This window comes from Neolamprologus brichardi, chromosome 1 (genome assembly GCF_056152115.1).
Source record: "Neolamprologus brichardi isolate AB-2024 chromosome 1, ASM5615211v1, whole genome shotgun sequence".
Taxonomy (NCBI): domain Eukaryota; kingdom Metazoa; phylum Chordata; class Actinopteri; order Cichliformes; family Cichlidae; genus Neolamprologus; species Neolamprologus brichardi.
In genome coordinates, this window is record NC_142104.1 from 2,501 (window position 1) to 27,850 (window position 25,350).

At 42.2% G+C, this 25,350-nt stretch overlaps 1 protein-coding gene and 1 pseudogene across 1 annotated transcript; one reads left to right on the plus strand and one right to left on the minus strand.

Moving 5' to 3' along the window:
* LOC148106226 (uncharacterized) overlaps window positions 1–616 on the plus strand; it is a 977-nt pseudogene extending 361 nt beyond the window's left edge.
* Window positions 617–12,888: 12,272 nt separating this feature from the next.
* Window positions 12,889–22,270, minus strand: LOC148106227 (uncharacterized). Its single transcript, XM_087841425.1, has 3 exons — window positions 20,359–22,270; window positions 13,872–14,013; window positions 12,889–12,956 (listed from the first exon to the last, which is right to left on the minus strand). The coding sequence occupies exons 1-3, from the start codon at window positions 22,192–22,194 to the stop codon at window positions 12,889–12,891; spliced, it is 2,046 nt and encodes a 681-aa protein (XP_087697551.1). The 5' UTR covers window positions 22,195–22,270.
* Between the last annotated feature and the right edge of the window lie 3,080 nt (window positions 22,271–25,350).

The window sequence follows — 25,350 nt, forward strand, 5'->3', positions numbered from 1 at the left end:
CTGCTATGCCTGCAATCTTGAGCGATACAAAGAACATGGCATGCCATGGTTGGTCGATGTCATGAAAAGGCTTCCACAACAGACCGATCCTGAAACTCGTAAGAAGATTCTCATCCTGGTCAGTTCAGTTGGCCTCCTGATGAACCGGGATTTCGTTTCCTTTGAGAAAATCAAGGATCTGCTACTGGAGCTCAAGGTCAGCCAAGCGGACCTTCAGAAATGTAAAATCATGTCTACATCTCCATGTCAGCGAACATTTGGATTCACTCTGTACAAACTGTACTATGATATCCCATATCGTATGGTGATCCAACCAGTGAATCCAAAGAAGAAGGCTCCAACCCTCCAACTGGAGCTTGATCCCGTGGAACTTCCCGTCCTGCTGGAGGATGAAGAACCTGAAGTTGTTAGGACAAGCGCAGTGTTCATCCCTGCCAATGTCAGCAGGCGTTGGTCAGTAATTGAGATCAGCTTTGTGAACACGGACCCTTCAGTCAGGGTAAAGAATGCATATGCACAGTATGTGCGGGAATGAAATGCTGCAGGCTTGTCTGCCCGGTCTTACCAGGCATTTGTCCACAAAAGACGGTACTTGGTGTCAATGTTGGACAAATAAAGAATCGGTGTTACAGATTTCACCAATCAAGTGCTTTTTCAAGTTATGATGTGATGAAAAACTTAGGGTTTTTTTTTACTAAGTTTTTATTTTTTCCCATGTTACACAAGTGTGATGCCATGTTACGTTAGTAAACATGTTTCCAAAATTGTTCATTTTACATTGTGCGCTTTGAAAACTTCATTCTTGTAATCAAACAATAAATGTTAGCTTTGTAAACATATCTGAGAATTCTGTTTTTGACATCATGTTCTGTTACAAAATCATTGTGATGAAAATAATATATGTTAATTTTGTAAACATTTGTGAGTGGAAACGAAAAAAAAGATAAATGTTAAAAAAATAAATAAATAAAAAACAACAAAAAAAACCCCACCCTCACATGGACTCTGCCTTGACGTGGCGTGAGGGCTTATGTGTCCCTGGTGAACACAAACAGAGTCCGAAAGTCAGGACTAGGGTTAGGGGTGGGGTTAGGGTTAGGGGGTAATAGCCAGTAGTCGACCGAATAAAAAGGAATAACTTGAAAAGTAATCGCTGCCACTTTAAGAATTAGTCATGGAATCGTGTGGGTGTATTATCAAAGGAGGATGCTGCCATATTGAGCAGAGGGCTAGATTGTATTAAGGGATGTAATTGGCTAGTTGGCCTTTAGGACAACTTAGGATGAATAAATCTAACTGAAAATCGTCCGGTAATGAATATAGCATCCATATTGACAGCTTCATCGGAGCAGGTCTTCTAGATCTACACAGGACGGCCTGGCAGACATTGGAGGAGTGATTTTTTGGTGGGGGAATATGTTTTAAGTCTTTTAATGCAATTCGGTGTAAAGAGGGATGAGATAGCTCTGTTTTTATTATTTATTAACAATTTTTTCCAATTTTATTGGTTTTTATAGGGTTTTTTATAGAATAAATGTAGCCAGCATTGGAGGCTAAATTCTGACACTGACGGGTGGGCTGATCTTCCCTCACTTAAGAAAGTACTAACATTGAGGTGTGAATAAAGAGTTCAACTAAAACTAATGTAGTGTGAGTGCTGTGTTTACTAACAGCTGCATGGACTCTGGTGTTTACTAACACACAAATAAAACAAAAAATGTCATAAAAAACTGAATTCTGTGAGGGTGAGATTCCCCCCATAGAGGTGAGGGAGGATCGGCTCACCTGTTGGAGATAAGTCTATTTTAATTCTTTTATGTTTTGTGCTTATATATTAAGCATTTTAGATTATTTCCCTACTGGTTGCATTAATAGAAAATGGGGACCAAAAGCGCTGTATTCCCCTTATATTGCATACATTAAGACTCTAGCATCGGGGCCCGTATCCCTAAAGATTCTGAGAATCCTCTCAGAGAGCTCCTAACTTAACTTAAAAATTCCTTGCCATGAGTTTTAGCTTAGAAGTGATTCCAGAACATTTTCAGTGAACTCTGAGCAAGGAATGGATGGAAAATCCTATCTTAGTGAGGAGGTGTGGTTGACCCCGTTGCTAGGTATGAGTCATCATTTCAAAGGCCGTGATTGGTTGATCCTACAAGTTTGATGGAAATGAGGTTTTGGTGATAATGAGCAAAGGATGTACCCTCAAATCAATAAACATAATTATACACTCTAATCTTATGCTGACTGTAATTGTAAATAATATTTCACATTCAAAAAAATATCTGGAAAATGAATAGTAAGCTGTAGGGGTCATAGCCTAACATTAGAATCTAAAATATGTGAAAACTTAAACTCATTACACCCTGTTCAAATAATGATTCGTGTCTTATTTGCTCATATTAATATCCTAGCTGGCATATTTTGTACTTTCACTCCCATATGGACCCCATTGAAAACAAGATGGCCTATCTCAAGGGGCTGTCCTTAATGAAGTAGAAATCACAACGTTACAAGTCCAGTGTGGTCTTAACGAGGGTAACACGGCTCAGCTTTTATCAACGTCTGTGATTGCTGGCTGGTCTATTTATAAAGGCTTGTTAACAAATATCCTACAAACACAGAAAATGGAGAAAAAAAGGACTCGCAAGCCGAACTGGACTGAGGAGCAAGGTTTGTTGCTGGCCCAGTTGGTGAACGAACATAAAGGTATGTTACGAGGAAAATTTGGCCCAACTGTCACTAGCCAAGGCAAGAGGCGCGCCTGGGACACAATATCCCAAACAATCAATGCCTCTTTTCCACTGGTGGTGCGGACAGGCGACGATTGTGAGAAAAGGTGGTATGTGCTGCAGTCCAAGGCAAAAGATAAGATTGCAGCACACAAGCGGGAATCCTCACTCACAGGTGAGCAAAATATTATAGCCTACCACATAATCTGGCAACTTGCTCCTGCTGGCAAAGTTAATTTACATGCCTAAGTACTGTGTTCATTGACTGTTTCTTTCTAGGGGGTGGACCACCTGCAAAGCGGCTGTCCCAGGTGGCCGACACTGTCTTTCAAGTCCTGGGACACTCTGAGGTCAGTGTCACCGGGCTGCCAACAGGCATTGACACATCAATGATGCAGGCCCTTGAAGTGCAGCAAAGGTAGGACACAGGGTTATTCATATCTACAGTGTTTATTCATTGCAGAAGTCATTTCATGTGTTATCCATGCTCATTGTATTAAATTAATTTAATCAAAACAATAATTAAACTAGGCCTATGTATTTATGTAGCATGGAGCCATCACAAGAACTGGGCCCATCAAGTTTGCCGATGAGATTGCCGCCTTAACCATCTACAGCTGCTACTCAGGATAGCCCGGCAGCTTAAACACCATTCCCATCCGCAGCACCTGCTCTGTCAGCATCCCTGCAGGAGAGCAGATTGAAACTCACAATTGATGTGTTTGAACAACAAAAAAAAGTCCTTTCCCTTCAGGAGGAGTACTACCGCCTTAAAATTGAACACCTAAAAAATAAACCATTTACAGATTGTGTTCTTTGTCTTGCATTTAACAATTGCAGGTGATGTGCACTAAAACTGTGGTAGTTCTTAATACCATCACAAGTTCTCAAAAGACATGGGGCTACAGCTTGCCTGAAATGTAAATTTGTGAAGTTTGCCCTGTAAGGCAGTCCACTATGGGCTAGGTTCCCCTGTGGAATGTAAATATCTTCTTCACCACCATCCTCATCGTTGTCTTCATCCTCATCCTCATCGCCATCCTCCAGAGGTTCTGCAATCTGTCTAACCTTGCAAATATTGTGTAATATTGCACAGGCTATGATGACTTTGCTGACTTTTTCAGGCCTCAGCCGCACCTCTCCGTGGAGAACATGAAAGCGCCTCTTAAGCTGGCCTATGCCACACTCCACCACCGCACTTGTTATCTTGTGGGCCCTACAATAGAATACAGAGACCTTTAATTATTTGATGGAAATTTTGCACTACTTGGATGCTCTAACATATTGCTTGCATTTCATTTCCATGATTTTTGTATTGTTTGGCTTACCTGTTATAGTTTAGTTGGGGCCCTTGGCGTGGCTGGAGGTAAGGTGTAAAGAGCCATGGTTTGCATGGGTAGCCACTGTCCCCTAACAAGTGGCAATTAGCTGGCACATAGCGTCTCTCAAAAAGCTGTCTGATGCCACTCTCGGAGAGCATTCTCGCATCATGTGTGGAGCCTGGCCATTTAGCCACAATGTCCAAAATCTTACAGGCTGCATTGAACACTATTTGCACATTGATGCTGTGGAAATTCCTCCTGTTAACAAAGACAGCCTCGTCCTCTGATGGCGCAATTATTCTCACATGTGTTCCATCAATTACACCCACAACACCAGGGAATCCTGCAATGTCCATAAATGCCCTTTTATGTGTGTGTAAAGTGCGGGCATCCAGCGGGAATGAAACAAATTGTGTCACAATATTAGGTTGTGACAAAGCTGTCAGTGTTTGGGTGATGACTCTGCTGACGGAGGATTGGGACAGACCCAAGTCATCACTGCTGCATTGTTGCATTTTCCCGGTTGCCAAATACCTCAGGGTTGTAATTACTTTCGTCTCCGGTGTAATAGCGTTGTGGCGTCGAGTTGGTGAAGTAATTGCATCTCTAAGGAGATCCACCACAAACATGATTCCTGCACGATCCAATCTGTAGCGTCTCAATAATTCCCTGTCATCCAGTGTTTGCAGGACATCTCTCCTGCCTCTTCTGTTGGCCATTTTGTGCAGCTGCTTAGGGGAACTCCTAAGCCACTAAAAGTCCTCTTCCCTGCTCTTAGCAGATCTTGACTTAGGAGCCCTTTTAAGCGCTAGGAATCTTGAGGAATAGCTTTTATATTAACTGGGATTGTCGTGTCACTTTTAGGGGAAATTCTAAGAAAACGTCATGACTCTGAGAATTTTCTTAGAATTTGGCCGCTAGGAGCCACTTTTTGCACAAAGATTTTTTTAGGGATACGGGCCCAGATGGCTAAGGCTGACACAGCAGGACGCAGGAGGCAAACAAAGGAGGAACATATAAACCACACTGGGACATTGAAGGGAGAGTAAGGGTCCAGTTGGCCGCTAGGACCGTGCACCTAAGCTTAAAAAAGTACAACTAAGCCACAATTCCGTAATACCTAACCCTAACAAACTATGATCATGATGGAGCAAAACGTGATTTCTGACCTATATATACAGCCAGGAGCAACCCCTCCCCCAAGTTCTCCACCAATCTACGCTTTCATATTTTGTGGAGTTATTGTTTTTAAGATGGAGCTATTGAATTTGTGAGTTTATTAAAATGAGTGTTTAACCCACTAACATGTACTGTACAGCACTTTAGTCAACTGCGCTACATGTTTTTAAAGTGCTTTAGAAACGTTTTTCTTGGACATTTTTGAAAATGTTTTACATTGAAAAAAAAAATCCTTTTGATCCAGACAGTTAGCTATATCATGTATTAACTCAGGAACTAAAACCTCAGTATTTTAAATGTAAGCTTACCTTGTTCAGAAATCAGATGTAACACGCTGTTCTAGGAATCCTTCAGACACAGTAATGCCAAATAATAGTTTTTTCTGCCAGAAAATATGTATTTGATGCAAAAGACTGCTAGCTTGTTCGTTTCTCAAAAAGTGTTCATGGGACTGTGAAATCTTCAAATGTAGTTTTCAATAAAGTTTTTTTAATCCACTCTGCAAATGCTTGAGTATTTATTTTTTTTTATCGTGGATTTATGAACAAAATGTGATTGAAGTAAAGAAATTGAAGTTAAAAAAAATACACTCATTACAAATTTAGCTGATTAAATACAACAAGAGGGTTTTTTAACAGAACTTTATTGAACAAGTGAACACACAAAGTGAAAGGTCATCTGAAGAAGACATTTTTCAGCAGTAACACCATAACAGAATATCTCATATCATAGCAGCACAAACGCTAATTTTACCTGCACAAATCTGCACAAATGTAGCACTAAAAAAATAGACAATTTTGGCTGGTTTTGGAGCAGTCTGGGGGGATGGTGACGTCATCAGCAAAAAATATAACTTTCAATATCTCGGAAACCGTAGCATTACAAACACTAATTTTACCTGCACAAATCATCACAAACGTAGCACTAAAAAAGTAGACCATTTTGGCCCGTTTTGGAGCAGTCTGGGGGGATGGTGACCTTTGAATGACCTATAAAATAATGTTTAATATCTCAAAAACCGTAGCAGCACAAACGCTCATTTTACCTGCACAAATCTGCACAAACGTAGCACTAACCGCTCCGCCTATTTGCCTTTACGTTTCAAGTGGGTGGGGGGTCAGCTTCACTCTGCAGGCTGCATAAACTTGAAACATCAGTTCATTGAAAAATGCATTTTCAGTTAATTCGCCAGAGGCTATATAAGGAGAGGAGTGCTGAACACCTTCATTCTTGCACTGACAGCCAAAGGAGCAACACCTCCAGATTATTAACAGCAGCCACTTTTTCTGTTTGTACCGTGTGTGCCCTGGCCTGAAGAAGACCCTGTGGGGTCAAAACGTTGCCCCAGGCACACTTCTCATTGGCCGTTTGATTTTGATCTCATTCTAAAAAAGGTTTTTATTACATTAAAAACTTTTTTTTCCTTATTAAAAACACTTCATTTGTTAATTGTTTTCCTTTTCAGTTTTTATTTCGTATATACATTTTCATCTATACCGAACTTAATAAATAACATAATTGGACATTATTACATATATAACAAAGGCTGCATCACCACAAACATATATTAATAGATAACAAAGGCTTCATCAGTGCAAAAGAAAAAAAGAAAAAAAAACGGAAAAATGGTCTTTCATGATGACGACCAGAACTGGATCCCTGTGCGGTACCGGGGACGGCGTCTTGTCTCTGGTGGCCGCAACAGGCAGTGGAGTAGCGGTAGGGCCCAAGGGAAGGACCGTGCACCTCCGCGTCCCTTTGGGGACCGGAACACTTTTTCTCTCCCTACCCTAAAAACAAACCAAAAGTTGAGGTAGAGGGATGTGGGACTTGGAGCCATCGGGGTTGATGGCCCGTGCACGCTCTGTTCCTCCTTCGGGATGACAGGTTCTTTTTCCTCACCCTAACCCTAACCCTTCATTAACACACCTGTCCATTCTCCGCTGTGACTCCCTCTGATGAAGCAGCAGCAGGCTGCAAAACGTAAGGGAAAGAGGCTGAATTGGGCCCAAACAGAGCCTTTTTGATTAAATTAGTGGTCTTAAAGGGTGGAGTGCAAATTCTAACCCTTTGGACTTATAGGAATAGATTTTATTGGACTCTCTTTGTCCTAAATTGGCTTTTAAAGTATTTTTGTAAATTGATTAATAAACATTTGGTTTTTAGTATGTCAGTGAGGCCTTACCTTGTAGAGAGGCCTGTCTGAGCCCCACTTTGCTAATTGGACGCCAAAAGCTGTGGGCTAGAACCTCTTTTTATCCTCCTTCAGACAAGACTCTGTTTGCAGAAAAGGAAGAAAGGGAAGAAGTTGCACGGAGAGCATGGACTCTAGTTAAAACTTTGGACTTTGACAGTGACTTCTTTGATTGGAGGATCTTGAACTGTGTGTGACCCTCTAAACAGAGTGTTTCAGACCTTTTCACCCTGGAAATACACGGATACAACACCTGGAGTAAAAAACTCCTGGAGACCCAGGGTGGAGTGAACTTGAGGCCCAAACACAGGTAAGCCTCTGTACTGACAATGGATTTTTCCAATAGGTTCCAGGGGGCCCAATCCAGCCTTCCAGCGGAGGCTAGAAGGAACCCATCTGCCAAAAAACACCACAGCAATTCCTCCCCCCTCCCCCTCTGAATGAGGGGGAGGGAGAGGGGGGACAAACAGGTCCACAGCGTGATCATCATTTTGCATATCAACCATTGAATGTAAATATTAGACAGGTAGCAAAAAGTTATTTCAAATTAATGCAGGCCATACGTCATAAAAACATCATTGATAAAGCTATTCTAACCCAAACTCCCCCTAAGGGAATGAGGAGACAGATATTAAAACTCACAGCATTCATCAGACCTTCCTCCCCTACGGAGGAACTTAGGGAGGCAGTGGGAAGGAACACGCAGATATGGTTACAAAATAGCCTTTCTATACTGCAGGAACATTATACTAAAATTATTGTAAACCATGATCATACAACATGGGAAGATACAGCTTTTCAGGTCGCAGCCAACTGGATGACAAAGTGCTACAAAGCCACGTTAGCTGCAGGCACGATGGAGGCAGTTAGATCTTTACTCACTGTAGCTGTCGCATTGAAATGTAATTATTATGTGATTGCAATGTTCAAAATTTGGTGTTTAATCTGGATTCATGTTGTGTTGTCGCCACCTACTGGTGGGCCTGAGTGTGGCACTTTGTGGTGCGCATGCTTTGGGGTGATGCTCAATTAAGCACACATGTCACCAGAGACTGAAGGCTCGAGCCAGAAAGAGAATGCTGGCTTGTGTAAAAGGTGGAAATATAGAAGATATGGACTACAATTGCTGAACATCAGTTGGAGCATGGCCCTTTATTCTACTTCGAACATGAAAAACCTTCAGGAGCAGTTACAGTTAAAAAACATGGCCTGTTATGGAGCGAGCAGCCAGAGCCCTGCACGCCATTCTTCCAAGACGGCAGCCCACGTAGAAGAGTAGACTGTGAGTTCTTACATCAGCGAAACATTTGAACTGCATAAAAAGATCTAAGAAAAAGCCAAAAAGAAAATTGTATGGTCTAGATATTGTACATTTGTTCATTTATTGAAAGTTTATTACTGTGCTGTTTGATTTTTAAGGTAGTGTACTCTGGTTAAGTTTCCTTTTATTGTTCTAAGTTGTTGGTTCAAAACATTGTAATGGAGCAGAGTACACAAGAAACTCATATCCTTGAGCAAATACTTATAGCCTTAGAAGATGAAAAGGCACAGTTAGAAAAGAAATTAGAAACTGAACTTGAAGATGCAGAAAGAGAAGAAGTTGAAACACGCATAGGAGAAATTCATGGAGACCTTGAAATACACAAAATAGGGCTGCCTCAGCCATCATCTAAACCCGACGCTGTCAGGGCTCTGTGTGCGGGCAGGCGGAGAGGAGGATCCAAGCGCAGGATTCGAACACAGAATTGTAAATCAAAACCTCAGCTTTATTGCTGACATGAAAACCAAACGTGAAGTGAATACAGAAACCAAAAACACACAGGCATAATCTGAGGGTACGACACGACACTGAGCATGGGAAAACACAGGCCTTATATACACAGGGTAGTAATGAGGGAATCGGCAACAGGAGGGAGACACAGCTGGGAGAGATCAGGGTTAACGAGACAGGGGGAGCAAAGCTGCACACACTAACATAAGACAAAGACTTTCACAATAAAACAGGAAAAATGAATCACAACTCAGAGACACGGACTCAACACAGAGAGACAGACAGAAAATGACACATGGGACTGAACTATAAGTGAAACCACAATTCCTAAAACATGGATAACAGAAACATGAAACTCTAATAATAATAATCATCACCACCATCACCACAAAATGAGAAAACAATCCAAAACACCAAGATAACTGAAACACAAAGTACCAGGGAAACAAAGAATAATCCATGATGCAAAAGTAAACCAAAACATAATAAACTCAAAATACTGGGTCAAATGGACCCAGAACCGTGACAGACGCAGAGGTGAGACGGACAGACCGTCAAAGGCAACTAACAGAAACAGTCCAAACTTAAAGAAGAATGTTCTAAAGCAGAATTAGCTGAAATGATCAAGTCAGTAGAAAAATGTGAGTTGGACCTACAGCAAGATTATGTGGCTTTACGTGCACTGACTACACCATCTCAAGATATGAGAAGAAAGATGGATAGCTGTACTTCAGTTTCTGCTGAGATGATGATACTTGTGAAAAGGCGTTACGGAGATGTTGACAAAGAGTTTGATGCAGGAGCTGTAAAAGAATCACTCCTTCAGTTACTCCAAAGAGAAGGTGCAGAATCAATTTATGGCTCAACTGTGTCTAGAGATGGAAGAAATAGCCAGCACAGCCATAGTCAGCAAGGAAGTCATGTATCTGCAAGGAAAGCAGAGGCAACAGCACGACTGGCATCGAAGCAAGCTGAAATAAACAGAGAAATGGAAATATCTGCCCGGAGAAAGGAGATATTAGCTCAACAGGAGCAATTGAAAATGTTGGAAAATCAAAGAGATCTTGAGGTCATTCAGGCAGAATACAATGTATATGCTGAAGAGGAATCAAAAATTAATGCCGAAATAAGAAATTGTGAAGTAAGGAGTACTTTGTCTTTCAGTCAGCTTCCTAAACCACTTAGCAGTCCCCCATGCACCCAGGTTCCTCAGAGCACTACACCTCATCACTCTGAAGGTAAATTCATCCAGACCTCACAAAGTGTTCACGCCCCTTACTATGATACTCAAGTGGTGCCAAAAGAAAGCACTCTCTGGTGCGGGCATTAAAAGAGTCTTTAGCAATGTCTAGACTTTCAGTACCAGAGCCGTTTACATTTACAGGAGACCCACTGAAATTTGTTAAGTTGAGCACTTGCTTTAAGGCACTTATCGAGACTAGCTGCACATATTCAGCCCATAAGCTGTTCTACTTGAAGAAGTACATTGGTGGAGAAGCTCTCTGTGTTTTAGAAGGGACATTTTATCAAAGTGACGAGGAAGCTTACAAACAAGCTTGGGATGCTCTGAACAAATGCTATGGACACCCATTTGTAGTTCAAAGAGCCTTTAAGGGAAAACTAAGCAGTTGGCCAAAGATTGGTCCAAAGGAGTAACTTCAATTAAGAGAGTTTAGTGATTTTCTCATTTCTTGTAAGAATGCTATGCCCCACGTCCAAGGCCTCAAGGTTTTAGATGATTGTGAAGAAAATCAAAAAATATTGCTGAAACTTCCTGACGGGGCCACAACCCGCTGGAATCGTTATGTCACAAAATTACTGGATGAAGATAAGGCATATCCAGGGTTTGCAGAATTTGCAGACTTTGTGGCTGAAGTGGCGCGTATAGCATGTAATCCAGTTTCTTCTCTGTTTGCCTTAAAAAACACATTTGAAAAACCTGAGAAAGAACAAAAACGTCTGAAGGCCAGTGTCCTGGTGACATCAGCAAATATGTCTAAAGATGTGAAGAACACAACTACAGTTCAGAGCAACAGAAAATCAAAACCCAACCCTTCCTCAACTCAGAACAAACAGCAACTTCAATGTATCTGCTGAAAGCAAAATCATTTTATTTATAAATGTGCAAAGTTTACAGCAATAACGCTTGAAGAAAAGAAACAGTTCATTAGGGACAACAATATGTGCTTTGCTTGTCTGCGAGTCGGACACATTTCCAAAAACTGTCGACAGAGAGCAACATGTAATGTCTGCAGACGAAGCCACCCTTCTCCTCTCCATGAAGATCCTCCACTGGGAGACGAACCTGAACCACCATCAGAAGAGGAGAATGCAGCCACCGTATCGTGCAGTGTGAGAGTGGGCAACAATGATTGCACTTCAACGATCGTTCCAGTGTGGCTTTCTTCATCAGCGAAGAATTAAGAGACATTGGGTGTCTAGTAGAGCATAAACCAAAGCAGCAACACATTTATTGACCAAGATATTTGTGAAAAGATACAGGCAAGCAGGGAACCAGTGAAGCTAAAGCTGACAACAATGACTGACAGGTGTTCGATTGCACCTAGTCAAAGAGTGGATGGACTGAGGGTAAAAGGGTACAACTCAGAAAAGTACATTGACTTGCCACCAACTTACACTCAAGAGTGGTGGGAAATAAATCCAACAACATGATGATGAGGGGGTCTGTCGACCACAGTGTGGCCAAACACCAAGGTGTAGAGACCTCATCTGAACCCAAAAATTACCACCTGGCCGCTCCTCCAGTCAGACCTGGCTCCTCCCAGGGTCTCGCTCCTGAAGCAGCAAAGAACGGGAAAGAGGGACAAGTAGTCACAGAGAATCAACAGGCTGTAAACAGGTGTCCAACTTACCATAAAGCTCGGAAGGGCAGAAAAATCATGGACTGGGCGTTCTTTGGGAATCGACCAATTTGGTTCCTAGGTGATTCTAATTTGAACCGCATACCGGCTTACAATAATGATAACATCCAAATTGACAGCTATCCGGGGGCCTCGTTTTACCACTTTCTCCAGATTTTGGATAAGACGCCTGTTCATCCAAACATTAAATTAGTAGTCTTGTCAGTAGGAATTAATAATAGGGACCAGGACGCAGAAAAACTTCTATCAAACAATTAAGAATGCTTTACAAAAAAGCAAAACCTGTCTTCTCAAATGCTGAGGTAGTCTTCCCGTTAATTATTTTCTCATCTTCCCTCCCAAAAGAACAACAACAAAATCTAACTCTCATCAACAACTTCGCTGCAAAATGGCTTTTGGTCCTGAGCCCGCTATCTGGGGACCATTTTGAAATGGTCGGGGATAATATTTACTGGACACAAGATACGGTGCAGTGTATATTTGCAAATTGGTGTGACCAATTACGGCTAAATCTTTAATCTAAAAAGCTTTAAAACCATAAAATTACAACGGTCAAAAGGAAGAATAAAAATTCTAATTTATGTTGATCAAAGCGGAGTAAATTGTGAACAACTTCATGAGAGGAAATAAGACTAATGTCATTATGTCATGTAGTGTGTTCTATCATCTGTAAAAGGTGCTCTCTGATGTATGTGGGAGAAACGGGCTAGACTCATGTAGACAGGTTAAAACAACACCTGTACAGAATTGGGGAAGGCAGATTAAATAACTCCCTTGGTCCAACATTTTCAAACACATCCACCAAATCTTATGGGCATCCTGGAACTACAACCCTGTGCAGCATGGACGGAGGTACAGAGGAGGAGACATAAGGACCTGTGGATCAAGAAATTGAACACCAGAACTCTTTATGGGCTAAACTTTAGATAATACTAGTGTAACATTGATATGCTATCTCTTGCTTTTTGTGTGAGAATGTTTACGGATGAAAAGTGAAAAGAGCTGTCAGGTGCTAAAAAATAAACCTTAGACTCAAACGTTGGAACAGGCTTTTCCCCGCAGCACGCTGTGTAATAAATACTCACAAAGAAAACGGTGGCCGTTACAACCTGTAGGAGCCCTTTTTGGGTTAATACCTTATGTTGCCGCTAGAGGTCACCTTTTTCTGTTTTCGTATGGTTGGTTCATGTAAAGGTCAATAAAGTAGACACACGTAATCTGCATCAGGTGTGCCGTTAATTGTAAGAAGGCAAACAGTTTGTGACCGCTGCACTGTTATGTTAAGATGGTATTGGAATAAAGACCAAAAGGGGCAAGATAAGAACTGCTGGAGTTATTGGACTGTTTAATTAATTCATGCATACCAGTGACATTGCGTCACCCCCGTTAACAACCACCTCAGTGGCTTCAAGCGTAGGCTTAGCCTCTCCACAACCTATGTCTAAAAATGTATGGTTTAATGCACTGGTTAAAACACTCAACTCCCGGTACACGACGGCCAGCTGGAAATGCTTCAGCTGCCCGAGATTCACAGAATTTACAGAAAATGTTACATTTTTGTGATTTATATCGTTATCTGGACGATAGATGTCTTATATCGGGATATGAGATTCTGGTCGCGCTTTAAAATATGCAATTTTCACGCGCATGAAGCGGAAATGTGGGAGGAAGTGGTGCCAGATGGTAGGTTTGCAAGATAGCAGCTGTCAAGCTAGCGTTTGAAGAGAGAGTCTCCCTTCTCTATTTACTGTGGAGAGCAGAGCAGCGGTGTAAAGGATGTCCTCACCGTACCTGGGTCCATCAGGCCCTCCACAAGCAGGAGCAGTTGCTCCAGGAGCTGCGTCTGGATGACAGCCGCTTTCAGCAGTAACACCGTCTGTCCCTCGCCCAGTTTGAGGAGCTGCTGTCCCACGTCGGTCCAAGCATCGCCCGCCTAGACACCAACTACAGGCGCTCAATCCCACCTGCAGTGCCCCTGTCTGTCTGCCTGCGGTTAGTAAAAGTGTTTAATACGGTAGTCCTTTATTGATACCTGTGCTAATATATGCTAAACTATCAGTTTATACATGGATGTGGTATGCTATCAGTGAATGCCGTCTGTGTTTACTGATAGCAAACTGTGGTATGGAGACGACTGTTTATAATATTTCTAGTGATACTGAAAAGGTCTCATCAAGTCCTAGTCCTCCTTAATTCAATTTATGCTATGTTATCAGTGTTTGCAATGATAACAATTTTCTGCACTGTTTGGATGAGAGAGGGGCACCTGCTGTGGTGGAGCCGTTGCAAGGCCTGGGTCATGTAGCAGCCAACAACTACTCCAGAGAAGCTGTCCTGGTGAGGGAGAAGTTCATGGCCTACGTCTCGGCGGAGGGAGCAGCATCTTGGCAGCCAAAAGAATAGCCAATTTGAAGTCCCAGTGTCACCGCCACAATGGCTCTTTTAAGAGCCACCCACAAACCTCTAAAGAACGTTGCTGCCTTTTTAAAATTTTCTTAATAGGTGAAGCTTGCCTCCAAAATAAACTAACCTCTCTTTATTCTCTTAAATAATTGGTCTTCACTATGTTCCTATATAGTAGTATATTTTTTTAATTAGTATAATATGAAATAAATTCTACATGTGTCAAGTTGTGTGCAACTAAGATATTAGTCATTACAAAAATTCATTTGAACTAATATTAAAATTCTCAGTAGAGAAAGCAGCTGGTGTCGTACAGATCCGGGTGGTTGGCTACAGCGTTGATGAGCCTTTCCTCCATATTGAATGAAGAGTGAATAGCTTTGGCTGGACCTGCCCCTTTGAACTAGGTCAGAGTATCACATCACCAGGCTCCTGATTTGTTGTCACGGTGCAACTTGACGCTGGAGTTCAGATTTTTCCAACTCAAGCGGTAGACGGATACGCGCGAATGCACAAAATGCACCACACAAACTTCAGCGCGTATTTTAATTCGTGCTTCAAACGCGTCGCGCAACTGACATGTTTCCACGCCGCAAATCTGCTTCTGAAGTTTCGCGGGACCCCCAGTCGCGCTTCTCCATTGACTTTACATGTAAACCTTACTCTCTGGTCGCGTCTATCGCGTTCGATGTGTACACACCAATGACTGTAGAAAACATGGACAACACGACAGCGCCTCCTCCCATTGTGAAAAAATGAAGCCAAAACATCCCGCTTGTGGAGGCTGCTTTCTTGCATTTTTGGAGCCAGTCTGCGCAGTAGTGTCTTGAGGTGGAGCGACTGCGTCACGCTCCCGCCCACACACCCGCTGGACATGACCGCAAACACCACCCCTACACTTTTTACGTAGCCCAGCTGCTCCAGTTTATTTGCTAATGGGTTTACCGCGACTGACGAGTCGTTCAATTAAGGTAAATACAACTGTTATGAAAAAGACGCACAGCTTATCATCTTATAGTTCAAAAACATCTAAAATCACTCTGTTAATTTGATTGCTAGATTAACCCTAAGCCAACCAATTCACAGTAAAAGACCATAAAACGAGGAGTCAGTCAAAGGCAGTCCATAAACGTTTGCAAAATGACAACAAGGCTACTACAACACAGAAGCAGTGTGGCATGATCCACTCTCTGAAGGGCAATAGTAAAATGAGCAGCTTTCCTGAAGACATCAAATCGCTCTGCAGTGCTTAGCCGCTTCACGCTCTGGGCCACCTTGGATGTGAAAGGAATGCAAAATGATGTTGTTGTCTTCTTCTCCTCCTCCTCCTTCTTCTTCACAGCAAAATGGTGCATTACAGCCACCAACTGGTGTGGAGTGTGGACCAAAATGACAAAAACAAAATTTAAATCCTCCCGCACAAATGGGTCTGCCTTAAAAACCAAAATACAGCCTGATACTTTTCACTTATGTAGTTTCTACAAAATAAATCAATCAAGTCCAGTTTCACTCTCATATTGCCCAGCTTTTTTGATCAGTTGTCTTCTTTCAATATCATACTTCTGACAATGCAATAAAATGTGTTGTTTCCTGTTCCTTACTGCAGTCACACTCCTTTGTACAGTGTTTTCTTATTAAAAATAATGTGCTATTCAAACCAGTGTGTCTGAATCTAAGTCGAGATATAACAGTCTCCTCTCTCCTGTTTCTTCCTGTACTTCCCACTGCACAGCTGTTTCTTATAATTTCTCTAATTATCAGCTGGGAAGGTGTGGATGTTTGCGCTGTGTTCGCGGACATCACGTAAAATCCTCCCCAAAATATATTTCACTACATGAACAAAACGTAACAAATGTAAGGGTAGAAGTTCAGATGTCGAGTGTGTGAGGACAGAGAAGGATCAGCTTTATTTCAGATTTGAGAGAAACTTCAAAACTTCATCTTTAAACTTTAGGTCGTTCTTACCAGCAGCTGTCAAGCTCTATAATGCAGCTTAACATTCTTTTGGTCATCCATCTGCCAGAAAACACCACAGCAATATTCAGAGGGGGAGGGGGGAGGGAGAGAGGGGACAAACAGGTCTGCGACGTAATCATCATTTTGTATACCAACCGTTGAATGTAAATACTAGACGGGTAGCAAAAAGTTACTTCAAATTAATGCAGGCCATTCATCACAAAAACATCATTGACAAAGCTATTCTAACCCAAACTCCCCCTAAGGAAATGAGGAGACAGATATTAAAACTTACAGCATTTATCAGACCCTCCTCCCCCACGGAGGAACTTAGAGAGGCAGTGGGAAGGAACACGCAGACATGGGCCACCGATTCCTCAGACAGATGATGATTTTGTCCAGCCCAGAACAAATTGGATAAAACCTACTGATAGAGCGAATAGGAGCAAACTACAAATTAGATCTGAGGCACAGAGAAAACAACAGACTGTGACTAAATCTCATTCATTCCATCAGACTGAAAATGTCTATTCTAATGTGTCAGTGTTCCAGGCTAGCCCGGAGATACAGACCCGCAGTGACGGGTCCCAGATTATCAATCAGACCTATTCTTCTGCTGCCAGAGCTCTAGCTGATGGTACAGGGGTGCCCCCTGGGGGAGCACAAAGTTTGGATTCTAGGCATCTCTCGCTCACTGTAAGGAACCTTGGAGTGTTCCTGGATGGCTCTTTTAAACTTGAGAAACAGGTCTCCACTGTGGTAAAAAACAGCTTTTGCCAGTTGCGTCACATATCTAAAGCAAAGCCATTCCTTCCTTTAAAGGACCTTGAAAAGCTTGTCCACGCATTTATCACATCCAGGTTGGACTACTGTAACTCCCTCTACTCGGGCCTCCAACACTCTTCTCTTTACCGGATTCAGTTAATTCAAAATGCAGCTGCGCGTCTTTTAACAGGTACGAGAATCTATGAACACATAACCCCAATTTTAGCCAAACTATATTGGTTCCCTGTTAAATATCGCATAGATTTTAAAATTCTTTTTTTCACTTTTAAAATTCTGAATAATTTAGCGCCCAGCTATCTCTCTGAACTACTCCACTTATACAATCCCAACAGAGCACTTAGATCATCCAATCACATGCTCCTAGCACAACCTAGGTCTCGAATGAAGTCGAGAGGAGACCGGGCCTTTGCAACCGTGGCACCCAGACTCTGGAATAACCTCCCTGTTCATATTCGTACTGCCGAGTCTATCCAGTCTTTTAAATCACGTCTTAAAACGTATCTTTTTACTTTGGCCTTTGATTCTAACTAGTTGGCTGTTCTAGCCTATTGTGTTGTCACCTATTGTTTGTTGTCCTATTTTATTGTTTGTTTTAATTGTCTCATGTTTTTACTGACTGTGAAGCACTATGGTCAACACTGTTGTTTTAATATGTGCTGCATAAATAAATTTTGATTTGATTTGATTTGAAGCTCTAAAGGTGAACGGAGTGTAAGCGGCCAGGCAAAGCTGGTGGGAAATAAAACTAACAACATGATGATGAGGGGGTCTGTTGACCACAGTGTGGCCGAACACCAAAGTGTGGAGACCTCATCTGAACCCAAAAATTACCACCTGGCCACATCTCCAGTCAGACCTCGCTCCTCCCAGGGCTTCGCTCCTCAAATAATAGAGAACGAGAAAGAGAGACAGAAAGTCACGGAGAAACAGCAGACTATAAATAGGTGTCGTCCAACTTACCACAAAGCCAGGAAGGGTAGAAAAATCATGGACTGGGCATTCTGTGGGAATCGGCCAATTTGGTTCCTGGGTGACTCTAATTTAAATGGCATACCGGCCTACAATAATGATAATATTCAAATTGACAGCTATCCGGGGGCCTCGTTCTATCATTTCCTCCAGGTATTGGAGAAGACTCCGATTCATCCAAACACCAAATTGGTAGTGTTGTCATTGGGAATCAAAAATAGGGACCAGGACACAGAAAAAACCTCCATCAAACAGCAGAGAATGTTATACAAAAAAGTGAAATCTGTCTTCCCAAATGCTCATGTTTTTTTTCCCTTTAATTAACTTTTCGTCTTCGCTCCCAAAAGAACAACAACGAAATCTGACTCTCATTAACAGCTTTGCTGCAGAACGATTTCTGGTCTTGAACCCGCTTCCCGGGGACCAGTTCAGAACAATTGGGGACAACATCCACTGGACACAAGATACAGCGCAGTGTGTACTTGCAAACTGGTGTGAACAATTACGTTTGGATTTTCAGTAGATCCTCAACTTAGGACCATCGACATCGGAGGAAATGAAGCATAGATCAGCATCTTTTTAAATCCAATGCAATATCTGTTTAACCCATATGGTGGTGCTGGAGCTCCATTTTTTGAGAGGTTTAAATCCACCGGTAGAAACATAGTATATAAGATAAGAGAGATAGAACTTTATTAATCCCTCGGGTAGGTTCCTCTGGGAAATTTGTTTTCCAAAAAGCACAGCACCGACAGAAGTTACAGAGTCAAGAATATTATATATATATATATATATATATATATATATATATATATATATATATATATATATATATATATATACACACACACACACACACACATATATAAATACAAAGACATATATAGATAAAATATACAAAGGGGATAAATAGAATAAATAGGAATAAAAATAAAAATAAAAATACAAGTGAATTGCACATTTCAAGTATGATTGTTAACAAAAAGTATTGCACAAAGGTATTACACAGTGAAGTGGAGAGACACTACAGCTTAGTTGTTCCCCCCTCCTTTGTCCTCCTGTTTCCCCTCCCTCTCCCCTCCAGAGAGGAGTTAAACAGTCTGATGGCGTGTGGGACAAAGGAGTTTTTAAGTCTGTTGGTTCTTGTCTTTGGGAGAAGCAACCTGTCACTGAACAGACTCTTCTGGTTGTTTATGGCCGTGTGCAGAGGATGCCCAGCATTGTCCATAATATCCAGCAGTTTCTTTAGTGTCCTTTTCTCTGCCACTGTCACCAGAGTGTCCAGCTTCATGCCAACCACAGAGCCAGCCTTCCTGATCAGTTTTTCCAGCCTGGATGAGTCCTTCTTTGCTGTGCTGCTCCCCCAGCACACCACAGCATAGAAAAGTACTCCAGCAACCACCGACTGGTAAAACATCCTCAGGAGCTTCCTGCAGATGTTAAAAGACCTCAGCCTCCTGAGGAAGTACAGTCGGCTTTGGGCTTTTTTGTACAGGTGCTCTGTGTTGCATGACCAGTCCAGTTTATTGTCCACCCACAGCCCGAGGTACTTGTACTTGTTGACCACCTCCACCTCCTCCCCCTCTATCTGAACCGGCAGTGGACCTGCTCTGGACCTCCCAAAGTCCACAACCAGTTCCTTAGTCTTTGAGGTGTTGAGTTGCAGGTGGTTTGTGTGACTCCATGTGACAAAGTTCCTCACCAGACTTCTGTACTCCTCTTCCTGATCATCCCAGATACACCCCATGATGGCTGTGTCGTCTGCAAACTTCTGAATGTGACATAATTCAGAGTTGTAGCAGAAGTCAGAGGTGTACAGGGTGAAGAGAAGAGGGGACAGCACAGTTCCCTGTTGTGCTCCTGTGCTGCTGACCACAGTGTCAGACGTGATGTCCTTCAGCCTGACGTACTGTGGTCTGTCGGTGAGGTAGTCGGAGATCCAAGCCACCAGGCAGGGGTCCACCTCCATCCTGTTCAGTTTCTCCTGGAGCAGACAGGGCCGGATGGTATTAAAGGCACTGGAAAAGTCAAGAAACAGGATCCTGACCGTGCCTTTTCCCCCATCGAGGTGTGAGTGGGCTCTATGCAGGAGGTACAAGACGGCATCCTCCACTCCCACACCCGACTTGTAGGCGAACTGTAGTGGGTCCTGGGCCTGTTGTACCTGTGGTTGGAGGAGGTTGAGGAAGAGCCGCTCTAGAGTCTTCATAAGATGTGATGTCAGTGCCACCGGTCGGAAGTCATTCAGCTCATTGGGCCGGTTCCTTTTGGGGACCGGGACGATGCAGGATGTCTTCCATAGGGCGGGCACTCTCCCCAGTCGCAGACTGAGATTGAAGACTCGTTGTAGCGGCTCCCCAAGTTCAGCAGCACACGCCTTTAGCATCCTCGGACACACCTTGTCCGGACCTGCTGCCTTTCTGGGGCGAAGCTTCCTCAGTTGTCTCCTGACCTGATCCACTGTGACACTGGGAGATGATTGGAAGGAGGGGGGGGAAGATGTCCTGCTGCTGAGAGAGGGATTGGAGGAGGGGGGTGTCATCATAGTGTCAGGAAGGGGGGGAAGCAAGGGAGGTAGGAGAGTGGGGAGAGGGCTCTGTAGTGAAGGTGAGGGTGAGGGTGGGGGGGTTGTGGGCTGGTCAAACCTGTTGAAGAAGTTGTTGAGTTCGTTTGCCTTCTCCACAGTCCCCCCCACTGTGCTGTTCTTGGTGTTGTGGCCTGTGATGGTTTTCACACCATTCCAGACCTCCCTCATATTGTTCCTCTCCAACTTCTGCTCCACCTTCCTCCTGTAGGTGTCCTTTGCTTCCCTCAGGCAGCGTTTCACCTCCCGCTGTGCTGCTTTCATCTCCTCCTTCACTTTGCTCCTGAAAGCCTTCTTCTTCATGTTGAGGACAGCTTTGACTTCCTGTGTTACCCACGGTTTGTTATTAGGGTAACACCGTACCGTCTTAGCAGGGGCGACCGTGTCCACACAAAAGTTGAGGTAGTCTGTAAGACAGTGTGTCGCCCCCTCTATGTCCTCACCATGTGGGCTCAGAAGCACGTCCCAGTCTGTGGTGTCATAACAGTCTCTCAGAGCATCCTCTTTTTCTGGGGTCCATCTCCTGATGGAGCGTGTTGTGACAGGCTGCCTTTGGACGAGGGGTGTGTATTGTGGCTGTAGGTAAACCAGGTTGTGGTCTGACTTCCCTAGTGGGGGGAGGGGGGTGGCTCTGTATGCATCTCTCACATTAGCATACAGTAGGTCAATTGTCCTGTTGCTCCTTGTGGGACAATTCACAAACTGGTGAAAAGCAGCCAGAGTAGAATCCAGTGTGGCATGATTAAAGTCTCCAGATATAATAATGAAAGCTTCGGGGTGTTGTGTCTGGAGTCTTGCTGTGACTGTGTGTATTTTCTCACAGGCAGCTGTTGCGTCGGCCCTCGGAGGGATGTAAACACACACACAGATCACATGACTGAACTCCCGAGGTAGATAATATGGCCGCAAGCTAACAGCTAGCAGCTCCAGGTCCGGACGGCATACCGAAACTTTAACGGAGACGTGTCCGGGGTTGCAGTATCTGTTGTTAACGTAGACAATGAGTCCCCCACCTCTGCTTTTTCCGCTGGCCTGCGTGTCCCTATCGGCTCTCACGGATGTGAAACCGCATAGGTCTACGTTAGCCTGTGGCGTTAGCTCGGTTAGCCACGTCTCCGTGAAGATAAACAAACTGCACTCACGGTATAGTCGGTGGTTGTTCAGAGCACACAGTTCGTCCATTTTATTCGGTAGCGAGTTCACGTTGCCCATTATCACTGTCGGGATTGATGGTTTGAATCGCCTCCGGTGATCCGCTTTCCTCGCTCCAGCCTTGCAGCCTCTGTAGCTCCTCTTTATCTCAGCCGGGATGTTGTGTCGCATGCCGGTCTGTCCCTTTGTTCTTAGAGCCAGCAGCTCCGCTCTCGAGTAGATGAAGGAGCTGGTTCCAGAAGTTTTAAAAAGTGCATTATCCATCTTGTATCGCTATATCTAAGAGGTAGAAGTACAGTAACTAGAGGAAGGTGAAATAAAGTTTGAAAGCCTAGTCTAAAAAAAGTTAAAAGTTAAGAAAAGTGCGGTGTTGCAGAGCTACTTGGAAAGGCTGCCGTCACTCCAGCGCCATCTTGACAATTATTGCAATTATGACAATTATATTGCATCGTCTGTGAACAATGTTCCTTAATGTATGTGGGAGAAACGGGCCAGACTCTCGCGGAGAGATTAAAACAACACCTGTACAGCATTGGGGACGGCAGATTAAATACTCCCTTGGTCCAACATTTTCAAACACATTCACCAAACTCCCTGGGCATCCTGGGATTGCAATCCTGTGCAGCATGGACGGAGGGACAGAGGAGGAGACATGAGAACCTGTGGATCAAGAGATTGAACACCAGAACTCCTTATGGGCTAAACTTTAGATAATACCAGTGTGATATTGGTATGCTATCTCTTGCATTTTGTGTGAAAATAAAGTTATTTATACTACAGGAATTGTGATAGGAGTGTTTAAGTTACTTAGTATTGATTCAGTTTTACTGATGGAAGCCTCTGCGGGTCGTCTTATGTAAATAATTTTGTAGTGATCTTGTTGAATTGGTCTTTTTCTCCCAAAAAAAAAAAAAATAAATAAAAAAATAAAATTAATTAAACCTACCTTTGTATACTTACCTTGACTGTAATATTCCCTTATTTAGAGGGATCTTGGTCTGAAGGGTGAGAGATACAAGTGGAGTCTGATTTTCTTTTTTGTCTGTGGGAAAATAGATTTCAAAAACAAAGATGACACCATTGTAAATAGTCAAAGGAGCTTGCAAAGAAACCATTGTAAATAACTTTTTGATCATTAACGAATACATTCTAAATAGAGATTATATTATATCAGTGTATATATTTTGTGGGATCTGTTTTATTCACAGTCTCTCCCCTGTGGATGGCATGCTTATTAATTTCACTGTATATAGGAGCACTGAAAGTCGACTAACTATTTTAGGAAGGGGGGAGCGTGTGAAGGTTAAATTAGAGAAATATAGATCCTTCTTCCTCTTCAATTAGAAGGAAATGAAAATTTATAAGAATGTCTATTTCCTTAAAAACATAACGCAATAAAAAGCGAATTAAAAGACCCGCTAAGAGGACTAGTGGAGAATAAAGTCTCAAGGTACAGGGAATACAGGAGTATAAATGGGTGGAGAATTAAGGACCTCTGCATGCCAGTGCACCTTAACCACAACTGTGAAATAACAAAAACTCAAATTCCTAATACCTAACCCTAAAGGGCTGATACAAACATACGCCTCTACACACACCTTACAATAATCATCAAAAGACTGAAGAACAACAAAAACTACCACAAATCCACTAAAAACTGGACCTGGGAACAATAGGCCTATTTGCACACTCAGTCACACAGTTCTGAACACACACCTAAATTATATTATATTTGCACATTTTGCATTTTGCACATGTCTTTGTCATGTCTCGTCAATAATATCCTGACAATAACTTGAAACTGGTATTCAGTACCTATTGCACATTCCACTTTGTATTGTCTCTGTCCTGTCTTTGTTTATCTTTGTTTATCGTACAGTTAATATTGTATAGTTACAATTATAGTATTGTATAGAATTGTATAGTTAGTAATTAATACCTTTTTATCCCTTAATTTTTACTGAAACCTAACATGTTATTTATTTGTAATTCCTAGTTTTATATCTCTTGGAGATATATCCTTTATATATCTATAAAAGCACAATGGGGGCCTTAGGGTGAAACAGCATTTCGGTACACTGTATATTGTGTATACTACTGTATTGACAATAAAGCTCTTGAATCTTGAATCATGAGAGGTGAAATGTCTTCAAGCAACTTAAAGAAGTCCAGACGCTTTTCTTTCCAAGCTCCTTAGACTACAATGACCTGGATGACTGAGAACCTTCACAGACATAATTTACAATCAATTACTTTTTACATTTTTCTTTTTATTTCATTTTACATATTTATTGAGAAACATATTTCTCTCTCTCTCTCTGCTCCCGTCATCTGTGCAGGCTTAGAATATGACTACAAAGTCTCATAGGCCAAAAGGTGTTCTGCTTTAACAAGTGAAAGCTCAGTAATAGCCAAAATATTAAGCACATTTTGCCCTGCTCTTCTGTTTGTGTGACTGACGATGCAGTTCAGATATTTTTACACTAGGTGGAGGTATTGTAATTCAAATTACGGAGACAGACAAACACACACAAACACCCACACACACACTGCAGGCTTACTTGTTGTTCCTAGAGTATTTAAAAGTAGAATGGGAGGCAGAGCCTTCAGTTTTCAGGCCCCTCTTCTGTGGAACCAGCTTCCAGTTTGGATTCAGGAGACAGACACTATCTCTACTTTTAATATTCAAACTTTCCTTTTTGCTAAATCATATAGTTAGGGCTGGATCAGGTGACCCTGAATCCTCCCATAGTTATGCTGCAATAGACGTAGGCTGCTGAGGGATTTCCATGATGCACTGGGTGTTTCTTATTCACTCACTATGTGTTAATAGACCTCGCTGCACTCAATCATACTTGGTGTTAATCTCTGGCTCTCTGGTGCATTACTAGATTGGTAAAATTATAGAAAAGCAATAAAAATATAAATGCATGTTCTGTATTTTTTATTCTCTCTCTCTCTCACCACTAAGATACAGATATTGCAGATTAATGTGATATGTGACATGAATTGGAGGTTTAATAAATAACTGAAGTAGTCTCACAGAACAATCATAAAATAAGCTTACTCAATAAAAATAATCTCACTCTGGCTCAATTGGAATAGAGTAATTCAAGATACAATTGCTTTGAGTTGTGATGTGGATCCTTTACCACAGGAAGGCAGTAGATATCTTTAAAAAGTGAGGAATGTTCAGACTGAACGTTCAGACCAAAACTCACACTGAACCACATTGGATTTGCATAATTTTTTTATTATTGCTTGTAATGTCAATATATTTGCTTACTTTCTGTAATATCACACAGCAAACACTCTTATAAAGAAGAGTAAAATATAACTAACTATATTAATATTTAGAGAAGTAAAATATGATCTTGGATTAAAGACTGGTAACAAATTCATAGATTTCATTACTAGCAA